Source organism: Leiobunum rupestre, chromosome 6 (assembly GCF_980474605.1).
Source record: "Leiobunum rupestre chromosome 6, qqLeiRupe1.1.hap1, whole genome shotgun sequence".
Classification (NCBI taxonomy): Eukaryota; Metazoa; Arthropoda; class Arachnida; order Opiliones; family Sclerosomatidae; genus Leiobunum; species Leiobunum rupestre.
In genome coordinates, this window is record NC_143389.1 from 26,732,081 (window position 1) to 26,754,322 (window position 22,242).

The 22,242-nt window shown below is 37.9% G+C and overlaps 1 protein-coding gene across 1 annotated transcript; it reads left to right on the forward strand.

Annotated features, from left to right (window-relative positions):
- Window positions 1–4,120: 4,120 nt before the first annotated feature.
- On the forward strand, window positions 4,121–13,819 carry LOC149940534 (fatty-acid amide hydrolase 2-A-like). The gene is made up of 7 exons (XM_090178955.1): window positions 4,121–4,399; window positions 5,615–5,834; window positions 8,678–8,887; window positions 8,958–9,077; window positions 11,615–11,772; window positions 11,843–11,941; window positions 12,273–13,819. The coding sequence occupies exons 1-7, from the start codon at window positions 4,211–4,213 to the stop codon at window positions 12,870–12,872; spliced, it is 1,596 nt and encodes a 531-aa protein (XP_090035081.1). The 5' UTR covers window positions 4,121–4,210; the 3' UTR covers window positions 12,873–13,819.
- The last annotated feature ends 8,423 nt before the right edge of the window (window positions 13,820–22,242 follow it).

Consider the following 22,242-nt stretch of genomic DNA (forward strand, 5'->3'; position numbering starts at 1 on the left):
TGTCTTCATCGATTTAGCAAAGGCATTTGATACCGTGTCCCACAATATTATAATTAAAAAAATGAGTAATATTGGTATTCGGGGTCTCCCTCTTCGTTGGTTTAGCAGCTACCTAACTTCCAGAAAGGCTTTAGTTAAAATTGGCAACGAACGTAGTGATGAGGAGGTTTATAATTGCGGCGTGCCTCAAGGCACAGTCCTCGGTCCATTGCTATTTCTCATTTACGTTAATATGATTTGTAATTCTACCAATGCTGATAAGTTAGTTTCTTTTGCAGACGATATGGTAAATCTGTATTGTGGTGACACATGGTCAAGTGCTTATAAGAAAGCTAATATTAGCTTCAATAATTTAAAAAATGTTTTGGATGAACACCTCTTGAGTTTGAATCTTGTAAAAACATGTTACATCACTTTTTCGATAACAAATAGTGGACAACCCACAGACGGAAAGATCATAATCCATAAAAAAAACTGTAATAGATTGAATGATTGTGGATGTCATAATATTGAAAAAGTGGATAATACTAAATACCTCGGTATTTATATAGATGGTACACTAAAATGGGAAGTTCATATTAAAAAAATTGTGAATACCCTAAGTTACTCATTGTTTACTTGGTATCAGTTGAGAAATATACTGAACAATAATACACTAAGGACAGTGTACTATGCCAATGTAAATTCTGTATTAAACTATGGAATCATTTGTTGGGGCAGTGCAACAAAAATAGCATTACACCCTCTTGTTAATTTACAAAATCGAATAATTAGGGTTTGTCTAAAAAAACCATGGTACTATTCAACTGTAGAATTATATAAAGAATTTAGGGTGTTAAATATAGCACAACTTTATATTTCGACTGTAGTCTCAGCATATTTTGTATACCGCAATATTACGCAATTCGATGGGAAAAAATATTTAACCCGGTTCCTTGATAACTGTAATGTAAAAATTCCCAGAGCAAACTCTACAATTATTCGAAGAAGTTTACTATATCTCGGACCAAAATGGTTCAATTTGCTACCATTGGAATTAAAGACTGAAAAATATTTTCAATGGTTTAAAATACAACTGAAAGTAATTGTAAAAAATAATCCGGCACTTTTTGTCTTTTGATCTCTGTGATTTGTGAGTTCTCTAAGCGATTTTGATGGCATGTTTGATATCTTTTTAAGTGTTTTTTGTAAATGGTCCCGCAACTGATGGAAGAATATTTGAACCACTCCCCCTAAATACAAGCACTGCTTAGGTGGGGGGAGGTTCTGTTGTGCAATATTTTATTTTTTGTAACTGTGTCCCGGAAGAGTGGTCTCTTAAGCACAATAAAAATAAATAATAATAATAATATTCTTGCAAAAGATGCCGACGAATTGGGACTTAATGACGTTTCAACTGATCGTACAACATTGGTTACTTACGAAAGCACACTCAACGAATATCTAAACAATATTGCTTATAAATTTGAAAAACTATTGACACATCATTTCAGAGCAAAACATCAATCGAGATATCTATCCGATTTAAAACAAGGATTAACCCCGCATATTGAAGCCGTTGTTCTTATGGACTTCTCAGAAAACTACTCTTTCGTCGTACAAGACGCGCTGCTCACGGCTATCACTGGGTCAATTCACAGGCAACATACATCCTTTTGTCATTTACTACAAAGAAACTCCGGAAATTGTCAAGCACATATCCTTTATCGTTATAAGCGACTTCCTTAACCATGACGTAGTAACCGTACACTATTCCATTAAACAATTGATCTTGTCTCCAAAACCTTCGAAAGATATATAATAATAATAATAATCAGCTAGGCTAATACCCAAAGCACCACCTTAGGCCTAAGTCATCATGCGACTTTGGGTGGTTGCAAGCCCTGCATGCCACGAGATCGAGCCAAAAGCTCCCTACACTAACTATTACCGTTAACCTCTACAAGTTTTTATGGGAAGGGGAAACCGAAGAACTCGGGGGAAAACCCCTTAAACCAGTGGGGAGAGAACTTGCAAACTCAACGCAGAAGGAGTTGTTCAGGATTTTCACCCAGTGCCACAAGCTGGGATCGAACCCTGCTCCTCTTGCTGCGAGGCGAAAGTGCTAACCACTCCGCCACCCCACTATTACTGCAAGAGTTTCTTAAACCTATGCCACCATGATGAAGATTTCAAAATCAAAGCGGAATGGAATTTCTTGCGACGGAATCGGAGGTTCGCTGAAAAGACTGGCAGCTCGTGCAAGTCTCCAGAAAACTGTGGATATAACTGGACGTCTGAAAATATAAAAGGAATGGCTTTCTAATACGCTAAAAAATTAGACACAGATTTACATCGTGATAATATTAAAAACAGACTTGAAAAGGGTAATACAGTTCAAGAAACACGCAGTCACCACTATTTTATCACAATTAGCCAAACGGGATTGCCCAACTCTCGGGTGAAGAATCATTTTTGCAAGTTAAAATCTACAATGAAACGTCGCATCCACGGTCCAACTTCTTGCCTGGCCAATACGTTGCCACAATTTTGGAGTTGTTGTAGAAACAAATGAAGAATGCAGAGAATCACTTATTAGTTTCATTCACCGCCACGGAATATCGAGGTCGTACAACTGGCCAAATAGAAAAGATGAACACTGGATTTCGGAATTTGAAATTCTTTGTGTAGTTAAAAGTCGCACATCACCAAGGGAAGACATTACTACTTGGCGAACAAATGTTTGAAAAAGGCCAATGCTGTTTTTTTTATATTACTTCAAAAAAAATTGCAATAAATAATAATTGGTCAAAAATGAGAAAAGTTTTATATTTTTTTTATATGGAAATAATCCTTAGACCAAAACGATATTTTGCAAGAACGTTTATGTGGGTGGTGGCAATCCCTTCATGCCACGCGAGCCAACAGCTTCGTACACTAACTATTATCGTTAACCTCGACAAGTTTTTATGGAAGGGGAAACCGAACAGCTCGGCGGAAAACCCCTTAAACCAGTGGGGAGAGAACTTGCAAACTCAACGCAGAAGGAATGGTTCTTACCGCTTTAACAATAAATATAGAGTTTCTATTATTTTATGGTAGAAAACTTAAAATTCGAATAAACTAAATGAGTTGTGATAAATTATATATTTCTTTGAATGGGTATAGGCAAGAATGTATTTATTTATACCTAGGGATAATGTCTATGTCAAGACGGTTTTTAGCCTTTCTCTCAATCCACCCGTTGGTCTCCCCAGTACGCTCCTCCGCTTAAAATAAAACGAATAGTCCCGGTATTTCATTGGCTGATTAAAATTTACGTCACCTAACGCGATGGTAATCAAACGCCGGTGACGTTTTGTCTCCCCCCCCCCCCCCGCTCGAGACGGGGGAAAGGCGTTCAACGTGCCCGGCGATTGTCGCAACATAATCATTCTTCCTAAATATAAATAAATACATTCTTGGTATAGGTCATTGGCTCAAATGGAACGGGTGGAATGGAACCGAAAGGCATTATTTATGTACTGCGAAATACTTAACAATGCAGACTGCTAACGAATAATTTGTAAAAATATTGTTCAGTTTATATTAAAAATTAAGCATTTATGGGACTTATTTGAAATTACCTTATTTTAATAATGATTTTAAAAACGTGCGAGCACGGGCCTGAGCAACCCATGCTTTATACACATCTCACGTAGAGATTAACGGAGGATTGTGAGCTATCTCTTCACTCCAAAAACAGCAATTCTATCCATTTATTAAGTCTTTGAATTAATATATTTTGTACCTCTTTCCAGTTTTGCTTCCAAAAATTAATTCTGGGTTATGACAGAGCGACATCCTGAAATGCTATTTATATTTTTCGGACAAAAGATATGCTAGACTGATTCCCAGACTTTATCTCAAAGTCGTTAAGAGTTATCTTACGTATTCTGTATACGTTGAGCTTTAGAATGAAGTATTTTTACATTGACCTTCCAATCTCATATCTTATCGGGAAAAACCTTTTTTATTTCTCATACCATAAGCTGATACATTAAGCATTAACTGATTACTTATATTAAATCAGGCGACTGACACGAGGAAAAAAATTATCAGAATTATTGATACGAAGGTCACGATGTTCTCCAGCGTAAAAAGGATCGTATTCTGTTGCTATCTGACAGCGCGACGGTCTAGATGTACCCAAAAAACTAAATAATTTCCAATTGTCGGTATTAAAGTTAAAATGGTCAATAAATTATTTAATAACATATTGCTGTTCTTTGCCGGTTTTCTCTTCCAGCAAGTGAACAATATCACTCATTATCTACTAAAGAAATTTATTGGCTCTAAAAAAGGAAAATTGCCCGCTATTAAGGATACTTTTATAGAAGAATCCACTGTTTCATTGGCGAGAAAAATAAGAACTAAACAGGTGAGACCTATTTAAAACCGAAATTTCGCTTCGGTAACTAAGGCGTTACGTTTTTCATCGAAATTCGAAAGGGCAAATTCAAATTACTTAAATAAAACATTTGCTTCATATTAATTTCACAATACACGTAATTGAAATCGTTGGTGTGCATTTGTTTGATGTAACTCACGAGCCACGTTCGACAGATTATTTGATCCAACGTATCGCGCTGCCCCTGTTCGCCATCAATTTAGTGCAGTGAAAGTTACAGCGATTACGAGGAGTACAAAATAATATTGACTTTTGATAGTAATAATAATAAGTCCGTTAAAATATTTCCATCTGATTTATTTTAAGGTCTTATTGGGGCCTCAAATTGTCTAGAATTCGAGAATCGCAGCCATCCATTAATAAAGTCGAGGTGACGGTTAAGGTGCAGGTGTACGTATTGATGACGTAATTCGCTGGAGAACGGTACTTTCTAAGTCGCTCCCAGTAGTTTATGCAGTCGTAGTTAGAGACAATAGAAGCAATTGTTTATTATTTTTGCCACTGGACTTAATTTTTTTCAGATTTCATAGAAGTGACACGTGTTTAGCGTATTAAATATAGCGTTAAAAATGGGCTCGTTTTCAAACTAATTGATAGCGGAAAACAACTGTGCCTGCTTGAACTAATTAACACAAATGTTTCGTCTCCCTTAAAACGTAAAACACAGATGTTCCGATACCTCTCTCGATTAAAAAATGCGTAACAGAGACTGCGCAAGTGGTACGAAGGTATCATATAAATGCGCTACGTCCGCACTTGCGCAGTCTCTATTACGCTTATTTTTGCTGATAGAAGGATAGGAAGAAGAGTTTTTCCACTTGCAGAAGAAATTCAATTTCACCGAAGCTTTACTTAGTTCAAGGTGTTTGCAACTACCTTTTAAAATTTCTGTAGGCTGAACTTCAAAATGTAAAAATTCTGGTAGGTTTTGCAGTGTGTTTCTTTTATCTCAAATTTACGTAAATCGAAAACGTCTAAATTTAAACCTAATAAAAAACTAATTTGCCGATTTGAGACCTCGTGTGATTAAAACCATTTGCGAATATACTTTTTGTAATCCCGGTTCAATTACGTTCGTTTTTGAAGCAACGCGACAATTAGTTTAAATGAAACTAAGCCCTATTTGAAATTTAACCGGTTGTACCAAAAAGCTGGTTTTTAAACTTAATCTTTTCTTTGTTTCAGTTGAAATCTGTGGATTTAGTGAAGGCCTGCATTAGGCGAATCGAATCGGTGAATCCTGTCATTAATGCCGTGGTCGATGAGCGCTTTGCCGACGCCCTCAAAGAAGCCATGTCGTGCGACGAATACGTCGAGACAAGCGGGAAATCCCCAGAAGAAATTGCAGCCGAGAAACCACTGTTAGGAGTGCCCTTCAGCAGCAAAAATGCCATTGGCATCAAAGGTATGCATCATAAGCGGTTCAAAGTCTGGCTTTGCCGTTTCTACCGTTGATTTTTTATCACCAAAAAGAGTAAGAGTACACGATTTCGTTTATAGTAACAAAGTTGCTAAACGTTAATTTAACAAAGTTTGGTCGAATTTGCGAAATTATAATTTCATTCAACGAACGTTTCGCAGTTCGCAATCGTTTGCACCCCAAACTCGGCTCCAGTTGGCCAAAGCTACCCCCCCCCCCAAAGAGGTACTTCGCTACGACCCTGTTAGTGCGGTGGCCGTATTAAATAAAAAAACACTGTTGAGCATTTTTTTCATGGAAATACGCTCTACGGATTGTTAAGACCACTTAGATACTTACTCTAAGTACAGACTTATTTGAAAAGCAACTATCCTATCATTATCGGAATCGCCAAATTTATATTCCTAACTAGAAGATTGGAAATTTTCTAACGATTCATATAGAATTGGATTTGTTACTCTAAGGATTATAGTCTCAGAGAGGTAGCAAATCATGTCTTTTGGCCAACAAATTGGCGGCGACAATGTAACCACCGTTTAAGTGGCCAAATGAAATGCTAAGCACTTATAACAGTACATTACAACCATCACAACAGAGTAGAGAATCTTAAGGAAGTAAAGCGAACGGAAGAAATGCAAAGGGGATTTATACTATAAGATCTGTTTTGTTGCGAAGGGGAAAAATAGATACAGCGATAGAAAAATGGTTACAGAACTGTTTTTGAGCATGTTTTTCTGGACGTAGAATTCTAAATACGTTAGAATTTTAACAGCCGAAAATAGTTTTTGCGGCCCTCATTTTGTTTTAAATAATTAACATGTAGTGTACAGTTTTTAAGAGTTAAAACAATTTAAATAATTTTATATAACTAGAAAATACTTTATTAGTAGCAAATTGACTTACCGACCGAGATAGTACGATTAATTATTTATTTTAAACTAATGCGTTTAGACGTTAGTTAAGTACACTGTTTACTGAGACGGACTGGCCACGTGGGAAAAAATCCCAAAATGGGGTTTGGAGCTTAATGCCTAGTCCATGAGAGTTGAGTTGCATCAATCTTAATTTGAACGACTTTTTTGGTGTTCAGTAATGTTCGGTTTGCACCTCCCTAAATGTTTACGTTTTCAACACAAAATAATCAAAGAAAGATGTTTAAAACTTTAACACTTGGTTTTTACGTTTGAATTTAAAAATGTATTTTGCATTTTAAAACGATAGCAGCACGAGTAAAACTGAAAAGGTACCTTATTTAAACGCTAATGAAACCTAGGCGTATAGAAAATACACTGATGACGTTGTAATTTAAATTTTTAAACGTGTTTCACGCTTTAACCAATTGTGGCCAATCGGAATTATCGACGCTTATATTTTCTAAAGCCATGAAAGAAAAACTTAGCCAAAATTACCTTATTGGGCGACCGCAGACATTTTCCGTATAGCTTAGGAAAGGGGAATTTTCCCGGTTTGTCCGCTGGCGTGCGTCCAAGAACCAGTGTGTGCGTACGCGATTGCCAGAGATTGGAATCAGTCAGAATTTTATACAGTATAACGGTTGCATCCGTTTGGCGAGCTGTGCAGGAAGTCTCTATCGAGAGGCAGGCAATGGGTTTCTAGGAGTAGTGAAAGTCAATAATTCAAAATACTGCTCAAAAAGCCGCCGACTAGTTTGGAAAATTTACGGTGGCGAATCTAACTTAATTTTTAATTTTAGAGAAACAGCGCTGCCAAGCAATAGAGCAGTGTTGCTTAATTATTTTTGTGAGAAAACCGATATAGGCCGACCATCTCATGGCATTTCGTTTTCCTGCAAGGGGTATTTCACATTACGCGTTTATGTTATTCTATTTGGTTTGACACAAAGGACCAGCTACTTGTATATAGAATGGGTATCGATGCGATAAGTTGTAGCCTATAAAAGAGCTTTGTATGTGACCCGAAACCTTAATTGTTGCATCAGTAAGTAATACCTATTAAAAACGCTCTTAATTTACTTCATTTTCCTCGAAACTTGTGAAGTTGAATGAGCTAGCGAGTAATACTGATTTCGAGCCGATTAGTTTTATTCCGATCGACTTAAAATCAAAGCAATCTTAAAATGACTCGCGTCCGAATCGAACAGAGCGCAATTCAATAAATGATCTACGAGCTAAAAATTCAACCGAGCCGGGTCAGGTTTAATCGAACCTATTCCTATTATGAAAAATTCAATACGGCTCGCCCGTTGACACCTCTAAGACACCGTACTGTTCACGCCCAAAACGGCGAAACCTAGAACCTCTTGCTGATATTTTGAATTTAGCCTAGCATATCTGAACGTCGGATTTCATATATAGGGCAAGTTGGTTGTTTATTAGTTTTCCTGATATCGGCAGCTCTCCGAGAATAGCCAGAATTCATACATAGTTCTTAAACAGTGAAAACGGCCTACTTTTGGATTTTACCACTAAAGATCCAACTTCGAAATAGAAGCAGGGGAGAAACTGAAATGAGCAATGACTGGTGTATTTACACGAATATCTTATCCAATCCCTTTGTACTCTATTGTCTTTGACCCAGTGGGCAAACAATACTCTTTTTGGGAATGAACTCGTTTAGAAGTTGGCCCGTTAACACGTGTAGTGAAGAAACGCTTGGCGTAAAATCGCGTTTAGAAGCAAGACGTTTCCCACAAATTCACGATTAAAAGTTAAACCCGAGGGCGTTAACGCTTTTTATCAGAGAAACACTTAGATTCTACGTGACTGAAAAATATCGCCAGTCCGCTTCTGACTGTTTGAGTTCGAAATATACAATTTCTTAAGTACCTTTGGGTGTCCTTTTTGTAGGTTTAATTTTAAATGCTGGAGTAGTAGTGAAGAAATCGGACAGGGCTATAGAAGATAGTGACGCAGTGGCTGCCTTGCGTGAAGCTGGAGGAATCCCTCTTTGTATCTCCAATGTTCCAGAGTATTGCATGTGGATGGATTCGAGTAATACTTTGTACGGAACTACTAAGAATCCCTACGATCTGACCAGAATACCCGGTGGCAGTAGTGGTTCGTACAAGAGATTTTCGGTTAAGGTAGACCATAATTATTTTTAAGAACTAGGAAATGTCATTAACAGGTGGCGAAGGAGCTTTGGTCACTTCTTCGGCAACTTGTTTCGGTGTCGGAAACGATTTGGGAGGAAGTATTCGAATACCATCGTACAACTGCGGAGTATTTGGACATAAACCTTCCAAAAGTAAGGACATTCAAATTGATGTATAATTTTTCCAAAAAAATTCTTTACGCAAATTTCATCAAGATAGATGACCGCATATATACAGGTATCATGCTTACATAATTACTAACATAGTTTTTCCCCACCTTCAATCCGGTGGCAAAAAAAGGGAAAGCAATGAAATATATTTTCCTTGTTATTCTCTGGGTATCATTGGACTCCATCAGAACGAAATATAAAATATCCAAAACCAAAGACTAACTTAAACATTGTGTATTTATATAAAACGACCAAACTAAGCGTTTTTACTAATAAATTTAGTATATGTATATTTTCATTTTTATATATTAGTATAATTATTTTTGTTTAATTTTTTTATTTTATTTTCTTATCCTAGTAGAACGATTGCCAAATGTTATCATAAAACTGACTGGAAATTTCAAAGAAAAGTACAACTAATTTTACTCTTCAAAATTATATCGAGCTGGTCGTGTTATCGTTTTCCAAGCAGAATAATATTTTAGCACGATTAATAACCAAATAGAAGGGTGGGGTACACATTTTTCCCTTTATAGCGCCATTACCGCACATAAAACCGACTTTAAACTAGTAATACATCTATCCTTTAGAATGATATCTGATGGTTATTCTACTTGAAAAACGATAACTCGACATGCTCAATATCATTTTCAAGAGTAAGACTAGGTGTGCCCCTCTTTGAAATTTCAAATCGGTTCTATACGTGTACTATCACAACGGAAATAATTCTGCTAGAAGAAGTAAATTCAATAAAATATAAAATGTGAACAAAAATAATTACACTAATACGCTGTACTGTGCTAGTGCGTCACCCGTGCTCTTTCCTATAGAGTAGTAGCACTCCGTAGCTTTTGGCATGGCCTCCATTGTGGGCGCGAATTTTTTATGAATAGGAAAAAGCATTATACTCTATAGATGAAAAATTAGCGACCAAAATGGCGGCCATGGCCAAAGTTACGGAGTGCTACACTACTCTATTAAAATAATAATATCGGTGATAATAATAATAATATTAATAATCAGGTAAGATAATAACCAAGGCGTAACTATAGGCCATAGTCAAGTAGCGACTTGTAAAGCCAATTACCGTTGGCCGGATTAGACTAATAAAATGAATTAGTCGTTATTTTGGGTATTTTTCATTCGTTTAGAAGGCGTCCAGCGATATCGAAAGAATAACAAGGAAAACGTCTTTCACTGCGTGCCCCATTTTTTTCGGTCAGATTGACGGTGGTTGGTTTTTCCATTGAGTTGGAAATATAGTACTTCCAGAGCCCCAATTTTTATCAATTGTGGCTATAGATGTACTACATTCCCAACTTAATGGGTTTTCTTTCTAATATACACATCCGTTATCTCTCAAGCGCCGTATAGCTTGGAAAGCGGGGCAAATTTATGAGAGGTTTTAAAATTAGCGAATTAAAAAAATTAGCTAACTAGGAATTCTGGAAAGATTGTTCGGGTTAAACATAGTTTTTCATTTATGATGAATCTAACTGGTCACAAAAGACCGTTCTTAACTAGTAGTGCTTAATAACAAATATCGTAATAAAACACTTTCTCTTAAAATTACAACTGAAGCTGACGAAAACAATAACCGATTCTGTACTATTATTGTGAGCTGAGGTAGTACTCTCGACTAACAAAATATAATTGTAGACTAAAATATAACACATAACTATAAAATAGAATTCACTGTATTTTTTTGCGAAAAGATGGGCCCTTCAGAAATAGACGTGCACATCATTTAGGTTAGACTAATCGCGGTTAATCATTAAACCCAGTGCCAAAACTAAATTGAGACCTACAGTACTATATCGCCTTGGAAATCGTTGGGCATTTGGACACACTTTCGACCTGAGTTTTAAGATATTGAATTTAAGATTATCTTCAAGAGGGCCCAATACTTTTTTGATAGTATACTCTCTAGGATTATTTTGTTATTATTCTTTCTGAACTCTTCGGGCCTTTTTCTATCTTGTGTATTTTTCTTATTTATTACCTACTATCCTAATTGCAATTTTATTCAATAATATTACAGCCAGATTGCATCAATAAACAAATAAATAAATAAGTTGTCCGTATTTGCCCGTTTCTGTTATATCCAGAAGGGGAGTTCGGTTTCATAAGTTGGCTGATTGGACAACTACAGAAAATAATGATATAGCTGACTAATCGGCTTAGCGATGGCAAATCACAAAAATAATTGCAGTCCTTCAGCTACTTATCAAACCGAACTCCCCACCCGTTCTCTATTACTGTAGTCTTTTATTTTTCCATTTTGAAGTCAAATTTTGTTTCTTAGAAACTTAAAATGTACAATTAATGAAGAATAAGCCTATGCAAGATTCAATAACTAATTTTTACTCTACACTCGTTCATTTCATGTAACTAGGCTGCATCACCAATATAACATATTTAAAACGAACTATGCCAATGAAACAACATAAGACCCAGAAGAATAATAATAAAATGAACAACAACCGTAAGTAATAGTATCTGATTCTTCCAATTTTCAGAGGTGGTGTCTAACCGCGGTCAATTCCCCTCATCGTACCGAACGGAACTGGACAATTACAACGTCACTGGTCCTCTGAGCCGACACGCTGAAGATCTCCTACCTCTGCTGCAGATTTTGACCAAAGAAAACGAATCCTTGCTCAACCTAAAGTCAAAGGTAAAAGTACAAATATCTATTATCACTAACTTAGGTTCGCGTGAGATCAACCACGTTTTATGTTCTCCAGGTAAATTTGAAAGATGTAAAGATTTACTACACCGACGACTACGCGAAAGGGGGTTTCTTCAGTCCCGTAGACCCGGAGCTTAGAGATTCCGTATATAAGGTACGAATACACTTTTAGTATTTTTAAGATAGATTCCAATAAATCTTAAATCTTCGTTCGGAACGTGTAAGGAATTTTTAACAAACATCATACTCATCGTGAAGTGAGCTTCAATAGGGAAAACATAAATTACGGAAACAATTTATCTTGGACGCAATTATTGGTCCAAGATTTTTATTGTTGAGAGGGGAGGCAGGTGCTTCCGTGTTTAAGAATAGTTGGTGAGAGTGGACATGGAAATATGTTACATTTTCTTCAACGTTACACTCGTATTACTCAATATTTTTGTCGTATATTCGAATAGTTATCATACTTTTACTTTCACGTGCAGGTAGTTCATTACTTGGAAAAAGTGACTGGAAACAAAGCGCAAAAAATAAAATTTCCAGTGTCAGCTTCCAACTTCTTTTCTATGACGCTCAGCAAGTACGGAAGCGCTAAAGCACCCGACATGATTGAGGTGATAACAGGCAAAGAAGAGGCGCAGTTCAGCTTGCCTCTGGAATTCCTGAAGTGGGGCCTCGGCCTCTGTAAACACACGATATACGTCTTGTACTACGTCGCTTCCATGCGATTTCTGTCGTACCTGGACCCAGAAGTGCTAGCGCGTAACAATGGACTCTTCCGTCGTCTCGAAGAAGGCCTCCCCAACATCCTGGGCGAGAATGGCGTCTTGATATTCCCTCCTCAGCCCCAACTACCGTACTACCACCAAGAGCAAGTTTTGAAATTCCAAAATATTTGGTGTACGTGCATTTTCAATATTCTGGGCTACCCGTCGACTATGTGCCCTGTTGGTCTGAGCAAAAACGGCTTACCGCTTGGCGTACAAGTTGTCGCCAAAACGTACAACGATCGTCTAACTATGAGTGTTGCCCGTGAAATAGAGAAAGGATTTGGTGGTTGGGTTAATCCTTCCACGAAGAAATGATTGGAACTTTTACTATATTTTTAATAGCGGCATCAACGTTAGTACAATTGATTTTAGGGTCTACAAATTTAAAAAATTATATTTTACCCTCCTTAACCACAACCCGAAATATTTGCTTACCTGCTATGAATGTAATTTCAAAGTTTAATACTACGGATTGATCATTGATGAGAAGTCACTCGTAAAACGTTTGCATACCTGATTACTTATTTTCGAAATGAAATTTATGATTTCCTATGATTTCTAACAATTTTACAGTGAATTCCAATGATTTCCTAAAGATAATTGCAGTGATTACGTACTATTTGTACACCTGATAAATTAAGTGACTACACCTTCGTTGTTTATAAACAAGTCCTGAAAACTTTACGACAGTTTATTCGCCTAAACGGTAGTAAAAAAATCAGTCGTTAGTAAATCAACATGTAACATTTCCTAAATGAGTGGTATTGTTTCTAAGGACGTTAATTTTTCTCGATAACCAATTTTGGTTTTCGTCGTCAAATTAGCAGCGAGGAAAGATTGTGACCTTTTGACATTACCTACCACCCATTCGTAGTTATGAATCACACTTGAGACTGGAAGATGTCGGTTCAACGCAAGAAGTTTTTCCAGCTGCTGGATTTTGGTCTGCGAGCGCTTTGTCGTGTTAAAACTCAGCAGTAAGTTAAAAAAAACTTCTCGCGGTAACCGCTTGGTGACTCTATGGTTAGTGATAAAACGAGCAGGTATAAATATGTATTATTGTTAATTAAACCATTCATCATTCATAACAGCTAATTATTAGCAGGAGGTCATTAAGAAGTAACAGTATGTAACTACTGTTTCGTTGTAGAAGGGCATTTGAATTGATCGAAGTGAAAACTGTTGAATGATAAAATAAGGGCTTACTTCTTGCTTAAAGTTGACAACCATTGAAAATTAATAAAGTCATTAAAAATAAACAAGACAGAGCGATAACTATGCTTTAATTATTTCATCACTGTCCTATAAATTGGACCACAGATCAACGGGACAGAAAATAAACGAGGCAGTCACAGTCACTTGTCGGACGATGGGTCCTGATGAGACCTTAATAAGTAGTCTTACTTGATCAACTCTTGTTTTTATTTTGAATTTTTACAAATTCGCTTAAATATATATCTGGAATATTAAGCTGCTTATAGTCAATTATTTTTTTCATTTTTTTCGAGCTAGAAATTAAAATTTTAAGTAACACTATGACGTATCTGTTTAAACCGTAGTCATTCGTAATAGTGCGATTCCACGAAGATAATCTCAAACCTATTTTAAATAATATGTACCCAAGGACCTCGCAATAAATCTATTATTTTCTTATGTAATTAACAGGTAAATTTCATTTGTGAGCTTGAGTTCGTAAGTTGTTCGATAGTTGTAGCTGTAAGAGTTCTTATTTAAATACTTTTGACGACGGATGTTAATTAATGATGAATGCTGACCACTTCAGTTGTCTCAGGTAAAACTGATGTCAAGAATGGAAATTGAGGAATTAGAAATAGTACGAACGAAAAATAGGAAAAAAGCCCTTATTTGTAAAATTTGTGATAGAGTACGTTCACTAAAAGAAAAATTATTGGATTGCTAATTTCTAATCTCTACTCAGAATGAATAATATTTTATTTAGATCAACTACTTTGTAAAACTATGGTTCAATTAGAATGAAATAGTAAACCTTGCACTATACAATAAAAATATGTTTCCAAACGTATTTGAAGTTACATATATTTAAAGCCAAAAGAAACATTATACTGCTTATATAAACCCGTTAAACCAATGGTGATTTTATAGAGGGTGTCTTAATTTGATCGGCCCAGGCGTTTTTCTCAAAAATTATAGTTGCTAGAAATGTGAAATTATCAGGATATATTCTGTCGGGGAGGACCCTGTTCTTTTGGAATTTTCAGAAAAATCGTGATATTTTTAACCGTTTGGAAATTTTTATTTTTTGAACGATAGGTGGTAGACGAAAATTTTCAATCAACAAGTTGTAGAGCGTACTCGAAAACCTCTAGGGAAATTGGTTTGGTCAAAAACGGACAATTATTCATTGAAATAAAACGTCATGAAAAAAAAACCAGTTGGTACTACCCAACAAGGTTTACGTCTCATGAAAAAAAAAGTTAGAGAGACCTTTTTAATAGGTTTGTAAAGATTAAAAGGGACTGTTTTTTAAGCCAAATCATTTTAAATAATTTTTTAGAGAAAATACAATTTACATAGTAAAATTCCAGAATTCACGCGTCTTATTTTAAACTAGACGAGAAGCCCACCCTACGGGTGGGCCCTCAGCTAGTTGTGTGTTTCGAGGCACTCCACCCCAGTAAGGCCCACATGCCAGAATAAATAAAATAAATAAATAATAATCAGCTAGGCTAATACCCAAGGCAGAATTACCGGGTACCCTTTTTCCCTCGCAAAAATAACTCAAAAACTCGCCTAAATTATCTCTCTTCCAAGCTCCTTTTCCCCATGCCAGAATTACCGGGGTACCCTTTTTCCGTCGCAAAAATAACTCAAAAACTCTCCTAAATTCTCTCTCTTCCAAGCTCCTTTTCCCATGCCTGAATTACCGGGGTACCCTTTTTCCGTCGCAAAAATAACTCAAATACTCGCCTAAATTATCTCTCTTCCAAGCTCCTTTTCCCCATGCCTGAATTACCGGGGTACCCTTTTTCCGTCGCAAAAATAACTCAAAAACTCGCCTAAATTCTCTCTCTTCCAAGCTCCTTTTCCCCATGCCTGAATTACCGGGGTACCCTTTTTCCGTCGCAAAAATAACTCAAAAACTCGCCTAAATTCTCTCTCTTCCAAGCTCCTTTTCCCCATGCCAGAATTACCGGGGTACCCTTTTTCCGTCGCAAAAATAACTCAAAAACTCGCCTAAATTCTCTCTCTTCCAAGCTCCTTTTCCCCATGCCTGAATTACCGGGGTACCCTTTTTCCGTCGCAAAAATAACTCAAAAACTCGCCAAAATTCTCTCTCTTCCAAGCTCCTTTTCCCCATGCCAGAATTACCGGGGTAACCTTTTTCCCTCGCAAAAATAACAAACAAGTCGGACCAGGCCGTAATATTAGTTCCACATCAGTGTATTCGAGTGGGTAAACCCATACACCCTTAGTAGACACAGGTAGGCAAACTAATACAAAAACTGTTGAGGCTAAGTGATTTCTTATCGTTGGACAGAGCAGATATTTAATATGGATTATTAACAACTGCATAAATCATATTATTGCAAGAATGTATTTATGTACTAAGACGGAGATTCTGTCCCAATGGTCGCATACTTTTCAGCTTAAAGGGAATATAACCTCAGGTATTTGGTGTGGAACACCAACGCTTGCAGCTCTGACCGCTCTTGCCTTTCACTTTAAAAATGTTTGGCGCCACTGTACAGCGAAATTTAAAAAATTGAAGGGGTCTTCCATAAAGATTGCTTTGCAGGTTATATTCCCTTTAAGGGCCTCTAGCCAAAGTGCAAGCCCATTGAACTTAACATGTGTGATTCTAGCAAAGCAGACTTTTGCAACACGCCCTAAGTTCGACTGCTTTGGATTTTTTGGTCTTACTCTTTCAAGTAGACGATCCAATCTTTTACTTTTATTGTTCTATGCAACCAAATTATTTTTCCGATCACTCTCCCTTTAAGGGTGTTGGTCGGAGGGGGCGGAAATTAACGGCACTGCGTGCGCGTCAAAGAGCTCTATCGAATGAGACCAACTTGTTTTTTTTCGGTCACTTTCCCTTTAAGGGGGTTGTTCGGAGGGGGCAGAAATTAACGGCACTGCGTGCGCGTCAAAGAGCTCTATCGAATGAGACCAACTTGTTTTTTTCGGTCACTTTCCCTTTAAGGGGGTTGTTCGGAGGGGGCAGAAATTAACGGCACTGCGTGCGCGTCAAAGAGCTCTATCGAATGAGACCAACTTGTTTTTTTCGGTCACTTTCCCTTTAAGGGGGTTGTTCGGAGGGGGCAGAAATTAACGGCACTGCGTGCGCGTCAAAGAGCTCTATCGAATGAGACCAATTTGTTTTTTTCGGTCACTTTCCCTTTAAGGGGGTTGTTCGGAGGGGGCAGAAATTAACGGCACTGCGTGCGCGTCAAAGAGCTCTATCGAATGAGACCAACTTGTTTTTTTTCGGTCACTTTCCCTTTAAGGGGGTTGTTCGGAGGGAGCAGAAATTAACGGCACTGCGTGCGGGTCAAAGAGCTCTATCGAATGAGACCAACTTGTTTTTTTTTCGGTCACTTTCCCTTTAAGGGGGTTGTTCGGAGGGGGCAGAAATTAACGGCACTGCGTGCGCGTCAAAGAGCTCTATCGAATGAGACCAACTTGTTTTTTTCGGTCACTTTCCCTTTAAGGGGGTTGTTCGGAGGGGGCAAAAATTTACGACACTGCGTGCGCGTCAAAGAGCTCTATCGAATGAGACCAACTTGTTTTTTTCGGTCACTTTCCCTTTAATGGGGTTGTTCGGAGGAGGCAGAAATTAACGGCACTGCGTGCGCGTCAAAGAGCTCTATCGAATGAGACCAACTTGTTTTTTTCGGTCACTTTCCCTTTAAGGGGGTTGGTCGGAGGGGGCGGAAACTAACGGCACTGCGTGCGCGTCAAAGAGCTCTATCGAATGAGACCAACTTGTTTTTTCGGTCACTTTCCCTTTAAGGGGGTTGTTCGGAGGGGGCGGAAATTAACGGCATTGCGTTCGCGTCAAAGAGCTCTATCGAATGAGACCAACTTGTTTTTTCGGTCACTTTCCGTTTAAGGGGGTTGTTCGGAGGGGGAAGAAATTAATGGCACTGCGTGCGCGTCAAAGAGCTTTATCGAATGAGACCAACTTGTTTTTTTCGGTCACTTTCCCTTTAAGGGGGTTGTTCGGAGGGGGCGGAAATTAACGGCACTGCACTGCGTGCGCGTCAAAGAGTTCTATCGAATGAGACCAAATCTCTGGACCAACTATACAAACTATACAAGTCCTCCAAGAAGGCGATAATATTATTTTGTGCCACATATAAACGACTTCGATAAGAAAGTGCCACACTTATTTGTTACTTCTGACCATATACGGTTTCGATAAGAAAGTGCCACATTTATTTATTACTTCTGACCATACACGGTTTCGATAAGAAAGTGCCACACTTATTTATTACTTCTGACCATACACGGTTTCGATAAGGGGGTCGAAATTAGGGCGGGGGGAGGCGAAGTTTGAGGTTAACTTGACCCTAAGACGCCGTAAATATACGTAAAAAAACCCGGAAAAAGGAACGAGAATTGCGACAACTTAACTTGACAAATCCCCCCCGCGTTGCAAGGAAAGACTAGATTTTCCGAGTAAATTTGTACAGAGCGGTGTGGCGCGGTTGTTATAGGCGTCGGGTTTTGGCCCGCAGTTATCTGTGTTCGAGTCTCGGTGAGGCCAGTTATATAATTTATATTAATAAATTATTTTTCGCAGCTCCATCTACCGTGTCGTCGCTTTTCCACAACAAACAAACAAACAAACAACAACACTTAACGACAATCCGTCCATAGCAATAGTCCCACTTCGATATATATATATCTCGATGTGCAAACTAGCCGCCTCGGCGGATTGGGTAGCCTGCTGTGGGGCGGCGGGCCTCCGTATGAGGGCACGGCGGTCCTGTTTCCCGGCCTTTTGGACTCACACCGGGATCTACGGTGCCAGCTGTGCCGGGTTACTTCGGCTGCTGTGTGCTCGTCGTTCCCCTTTAGGAGCTCTCTACAAAGGGTATGACTCTTTACCTACGTAGTTAGGGTGTCGGCTGAAGTTGCTATAGCATCCACTCTTAATCCCACTGCTGTGTGCGAAGTGGGGATTGGTCCACCCCTTGCTGCACCTTCTGCTGGGTTGAGTGGCTTGCGTCAAAGGTGCGACCATCAGTAGTAGGGTACTACTACCCATGCTGGATTTGTCACCTGTCCGGGCTAGGTGGACGCTGGCGTAGGGCACTATTATGATAGGCCTCCGGAAGTATGATCTCTGTTACTAGGTACACCGGGCTATAAATTATGACAAACTGTCAGGATACAACATTTGAAATAATCGACTCACTTCACGTGCATTTCGTTGACCATCTCCGTAGTATAATTCGACCATCCTGGACCGCTGTTCACAGGTATAATGAGGCATCTTTTTCTTTTACTGGAGTATGTTCAGAGAATGATTATAAAACGAAGCTGTGTCTCTTTAAATACTAAAATGGAGCCACACTTTAAGCGACAGAGTAGTGTAAAATAAAAAACACGTGGGAAACTCAGTTGGCATAAATTAGACGGTTTCGTGGACTTCTTGCCAAAAAAAAAAGACGAGTGAATTCTGGAATTCTACGTAAATTGCATTTTCTCTAGAAAATTATTTAATATGATTTGTCTTAAAAATAGTCCCTTTTTTATCTTGACAAACATACGACCATTTCCAATTAGATAGGTTTATCTAACTTTATTTTTCATGAGACGTAAACCTTTTTGGGTAATACCAACTTGTTTTTTTTCATGACGTATTATTTCAATGAAAAATTGTCCGTTTTTGACCAAACCAATTTCATTAAAGGTTTTCGAGTACCCTCTACGACTTGTTGATTGAAAGTTTTCGTCTACCACTTATCGTTCAAAAAATTAAAATTTCAAAACGGTGAAAAATTTCACGATTTTTCTGACAATTCCAAATGAAAAGGGTCCTCCCCGAGAGAGTATATCCTGATAGTTTCACATTTCTAGCAACTATAATTTTTGAGAAAAACGCCTGGGCCGATCAAATTAAGGCACCCTGTATACAAATGGTACAAATAGGGTTTGGAGTTTTTAATAGTGCAAGTACAATCAGGAGTCATCAATAGTTAAGATTTCCGAAGTGCTTCGTTACGTCAACTGTATTAATCTTCTAAATTATTTTTCTTTTGACACCTCAGTGGTCGCAGAGAAATCAAGGGGCCAAAGTAACGACGCCTGGGGGCTTAAACGGGTATCTAACTTCTTAAGAGTTTTTCATACCCCATTCATGGATGTATCGTTCACATTTGACACCTCACTAGTCGCTGAGAAATCAAGGGGCCAAAGTAACGAGGCCTGGGGGCCGAAACGGGTATCTAACCTCTGAGAGTTTTTCATATCTCATTCATGGATGTATCGTTCATATTTGTCGCCTCGGTGGTCGCTGAGACATCAAGGGGCCAAAGTTACGAGGCCTGGGGGCCGAAACGGGTACATGCATAACGCAGTGTCTAAAATTTGGGAATCGAAGTCGTCCATAAATAAAGTCGCAGTCTTGGGAGTAGGCGCTTACTTCAAGGCTGACAGGTAAGATGCGGGTAATTGCCATTCTGTGACGTTAAATGGATTTTATTAGGTCGCTCCCTCACCTAATTAATTACAGTGGATACAGGGATTTTTTTAAACATTTTCCTCATTGGACTGGTATAACAATGTAAATTTTACAGGTGTCCGTGAACGACTTCGGTAGGTTGACGCGGAATCTAAAGTGGGTCAACTTCCGTCAAAGAAAATAAAAATAGCGGAAAATTAGCACGTCAACATGACCAGAGGCCTACATTCTAAAGATTTATATAGCTAGAATCTCCTTGCTTGGAAGTGTATATTCTTTGGCTGACTAAACGCGTGTATCTTTCAAATGCTAGGCTGTTTTCGAAATATGGCAGTATGCTTCTCTTTTTTCTTGTTTAATTTTAACAAAATGTGGCACTAGTTTACGACGTTTTCTATACGTCGGTGAAAGAGGTCAAAGAGCCAACGAAGCCAAAAGTTCTCGCTGGCCCGGGAATTATATACCCTGGTTTCTTTAATAAAATTTTATATTATCAATTCTTGTGCCTCTTCTTTTAAAGTACTTGATTAGATCATGTTACCATGAGCCTTTAAGGTTTTTTATGTATGGAATTTAGCCTCTCGAGGTAGTAGGCGAAAAATAATATCTTTCTCAGATTTATTATACGGGAACGAGCCCAACTAAACTTTGAGGGCCCGTTCCAGAGACGTTTTCAAAAGTCTCGTTAAATAACGAGACTCGCGATTTAACGAGACCGATTTAACGAGACCCAAACTAGAGTTATAAAAACGCGTTCCAGAGACATTTTAACGAGACTTCGTAAACTCCCACTCTCGTTATTTCGCCTTTTTTTTAATAAGCTCCGCCCCGTCCGGAGCCAATAGAAACGGCGGAAAATATCGGCGGTAAGCGGGTCACTTCAATCGCTCAGTTAAGCCTTAGCGTTGTCTGTGATTTATTTCTTGTAAACAGCGGAAATTTTGCACTTCCGACTACGTAATCTCGGCTAGTTATCAGTTATTTTATTACATTTATTAAATTTTATTTATATATTTACAATTTTTGGTGGTTATTTACATTTGTTTTTATATAATATGGACATTTATTATTCATAAACGCGAAATGTATTTAAAAATGGGGTAAGCAAAGAAGCAGAGCAAAGGGCGAAGAAGTTTAACCCAGGTTGAATGAAAGGCAAAAGGAAGCAATTGTTGCTGGGCTTGAAGCTAGAATGGGTTTGGTCAACGGAGTTATGGGAGTAGTGAAAGCCTACAAAAACATAGTAAAAGCGTGGAAAGAAATGGCAAAAGAAGTGTTAGCCGTTGGTAGGGGGGACAAAAAGAACTCTCCTACAAATTAGAACAAAATGGTCCGACTTAAAAAACATCGTAAAGAAACTGGCCCAAGATATCATAAGGCTCAGAAAATCAACTGGAGATGAGCTGACACCACTTGAGAATAGAGTGGTGAAACTAATTGGCGAAACTATGATTCGTGGTATAGCAGGTGTTGGAAATCTCATTGGTACTACAGCAATGAAGAAACAAGTACATTAAACTCTACTTCATTTACTTAAAATATAAAATTTTAATTGTTAAATATACATTACAATTTGAAACAATAGATATAAAATTCTGGGTTACCATACTCAACTCTTTTGTTCGGGCTGAAAAAGAAATTTCATTTGGATATTTTTCAAAGGTGGTTATCACCTTCCGGTAATTTTTTACCCATAAAAGTAGTTAGGGGCTCAATAAATATTTCATTAAGTATATTTGGCAGTTTTTATCATCGGGTATCAGGTCAAAAGGGATATGTGTTCCGCTTTCTCTTTAAATAATAGCTACAATAATAAATAAATACTTCTATTTTAAGAATTGAAATAATTTTTATTTTTATAATGTGTACAAAAAATAATTGGACTGATGTTGTGAATGATTCGACAAACACTCAACTTGTCAGTTTTGGTTCTATAACAATTTTCCGTCTTTCCAAAACAAATACAGCACATGATTATGATGATCTATAATAAGATTATTTTATAATAAA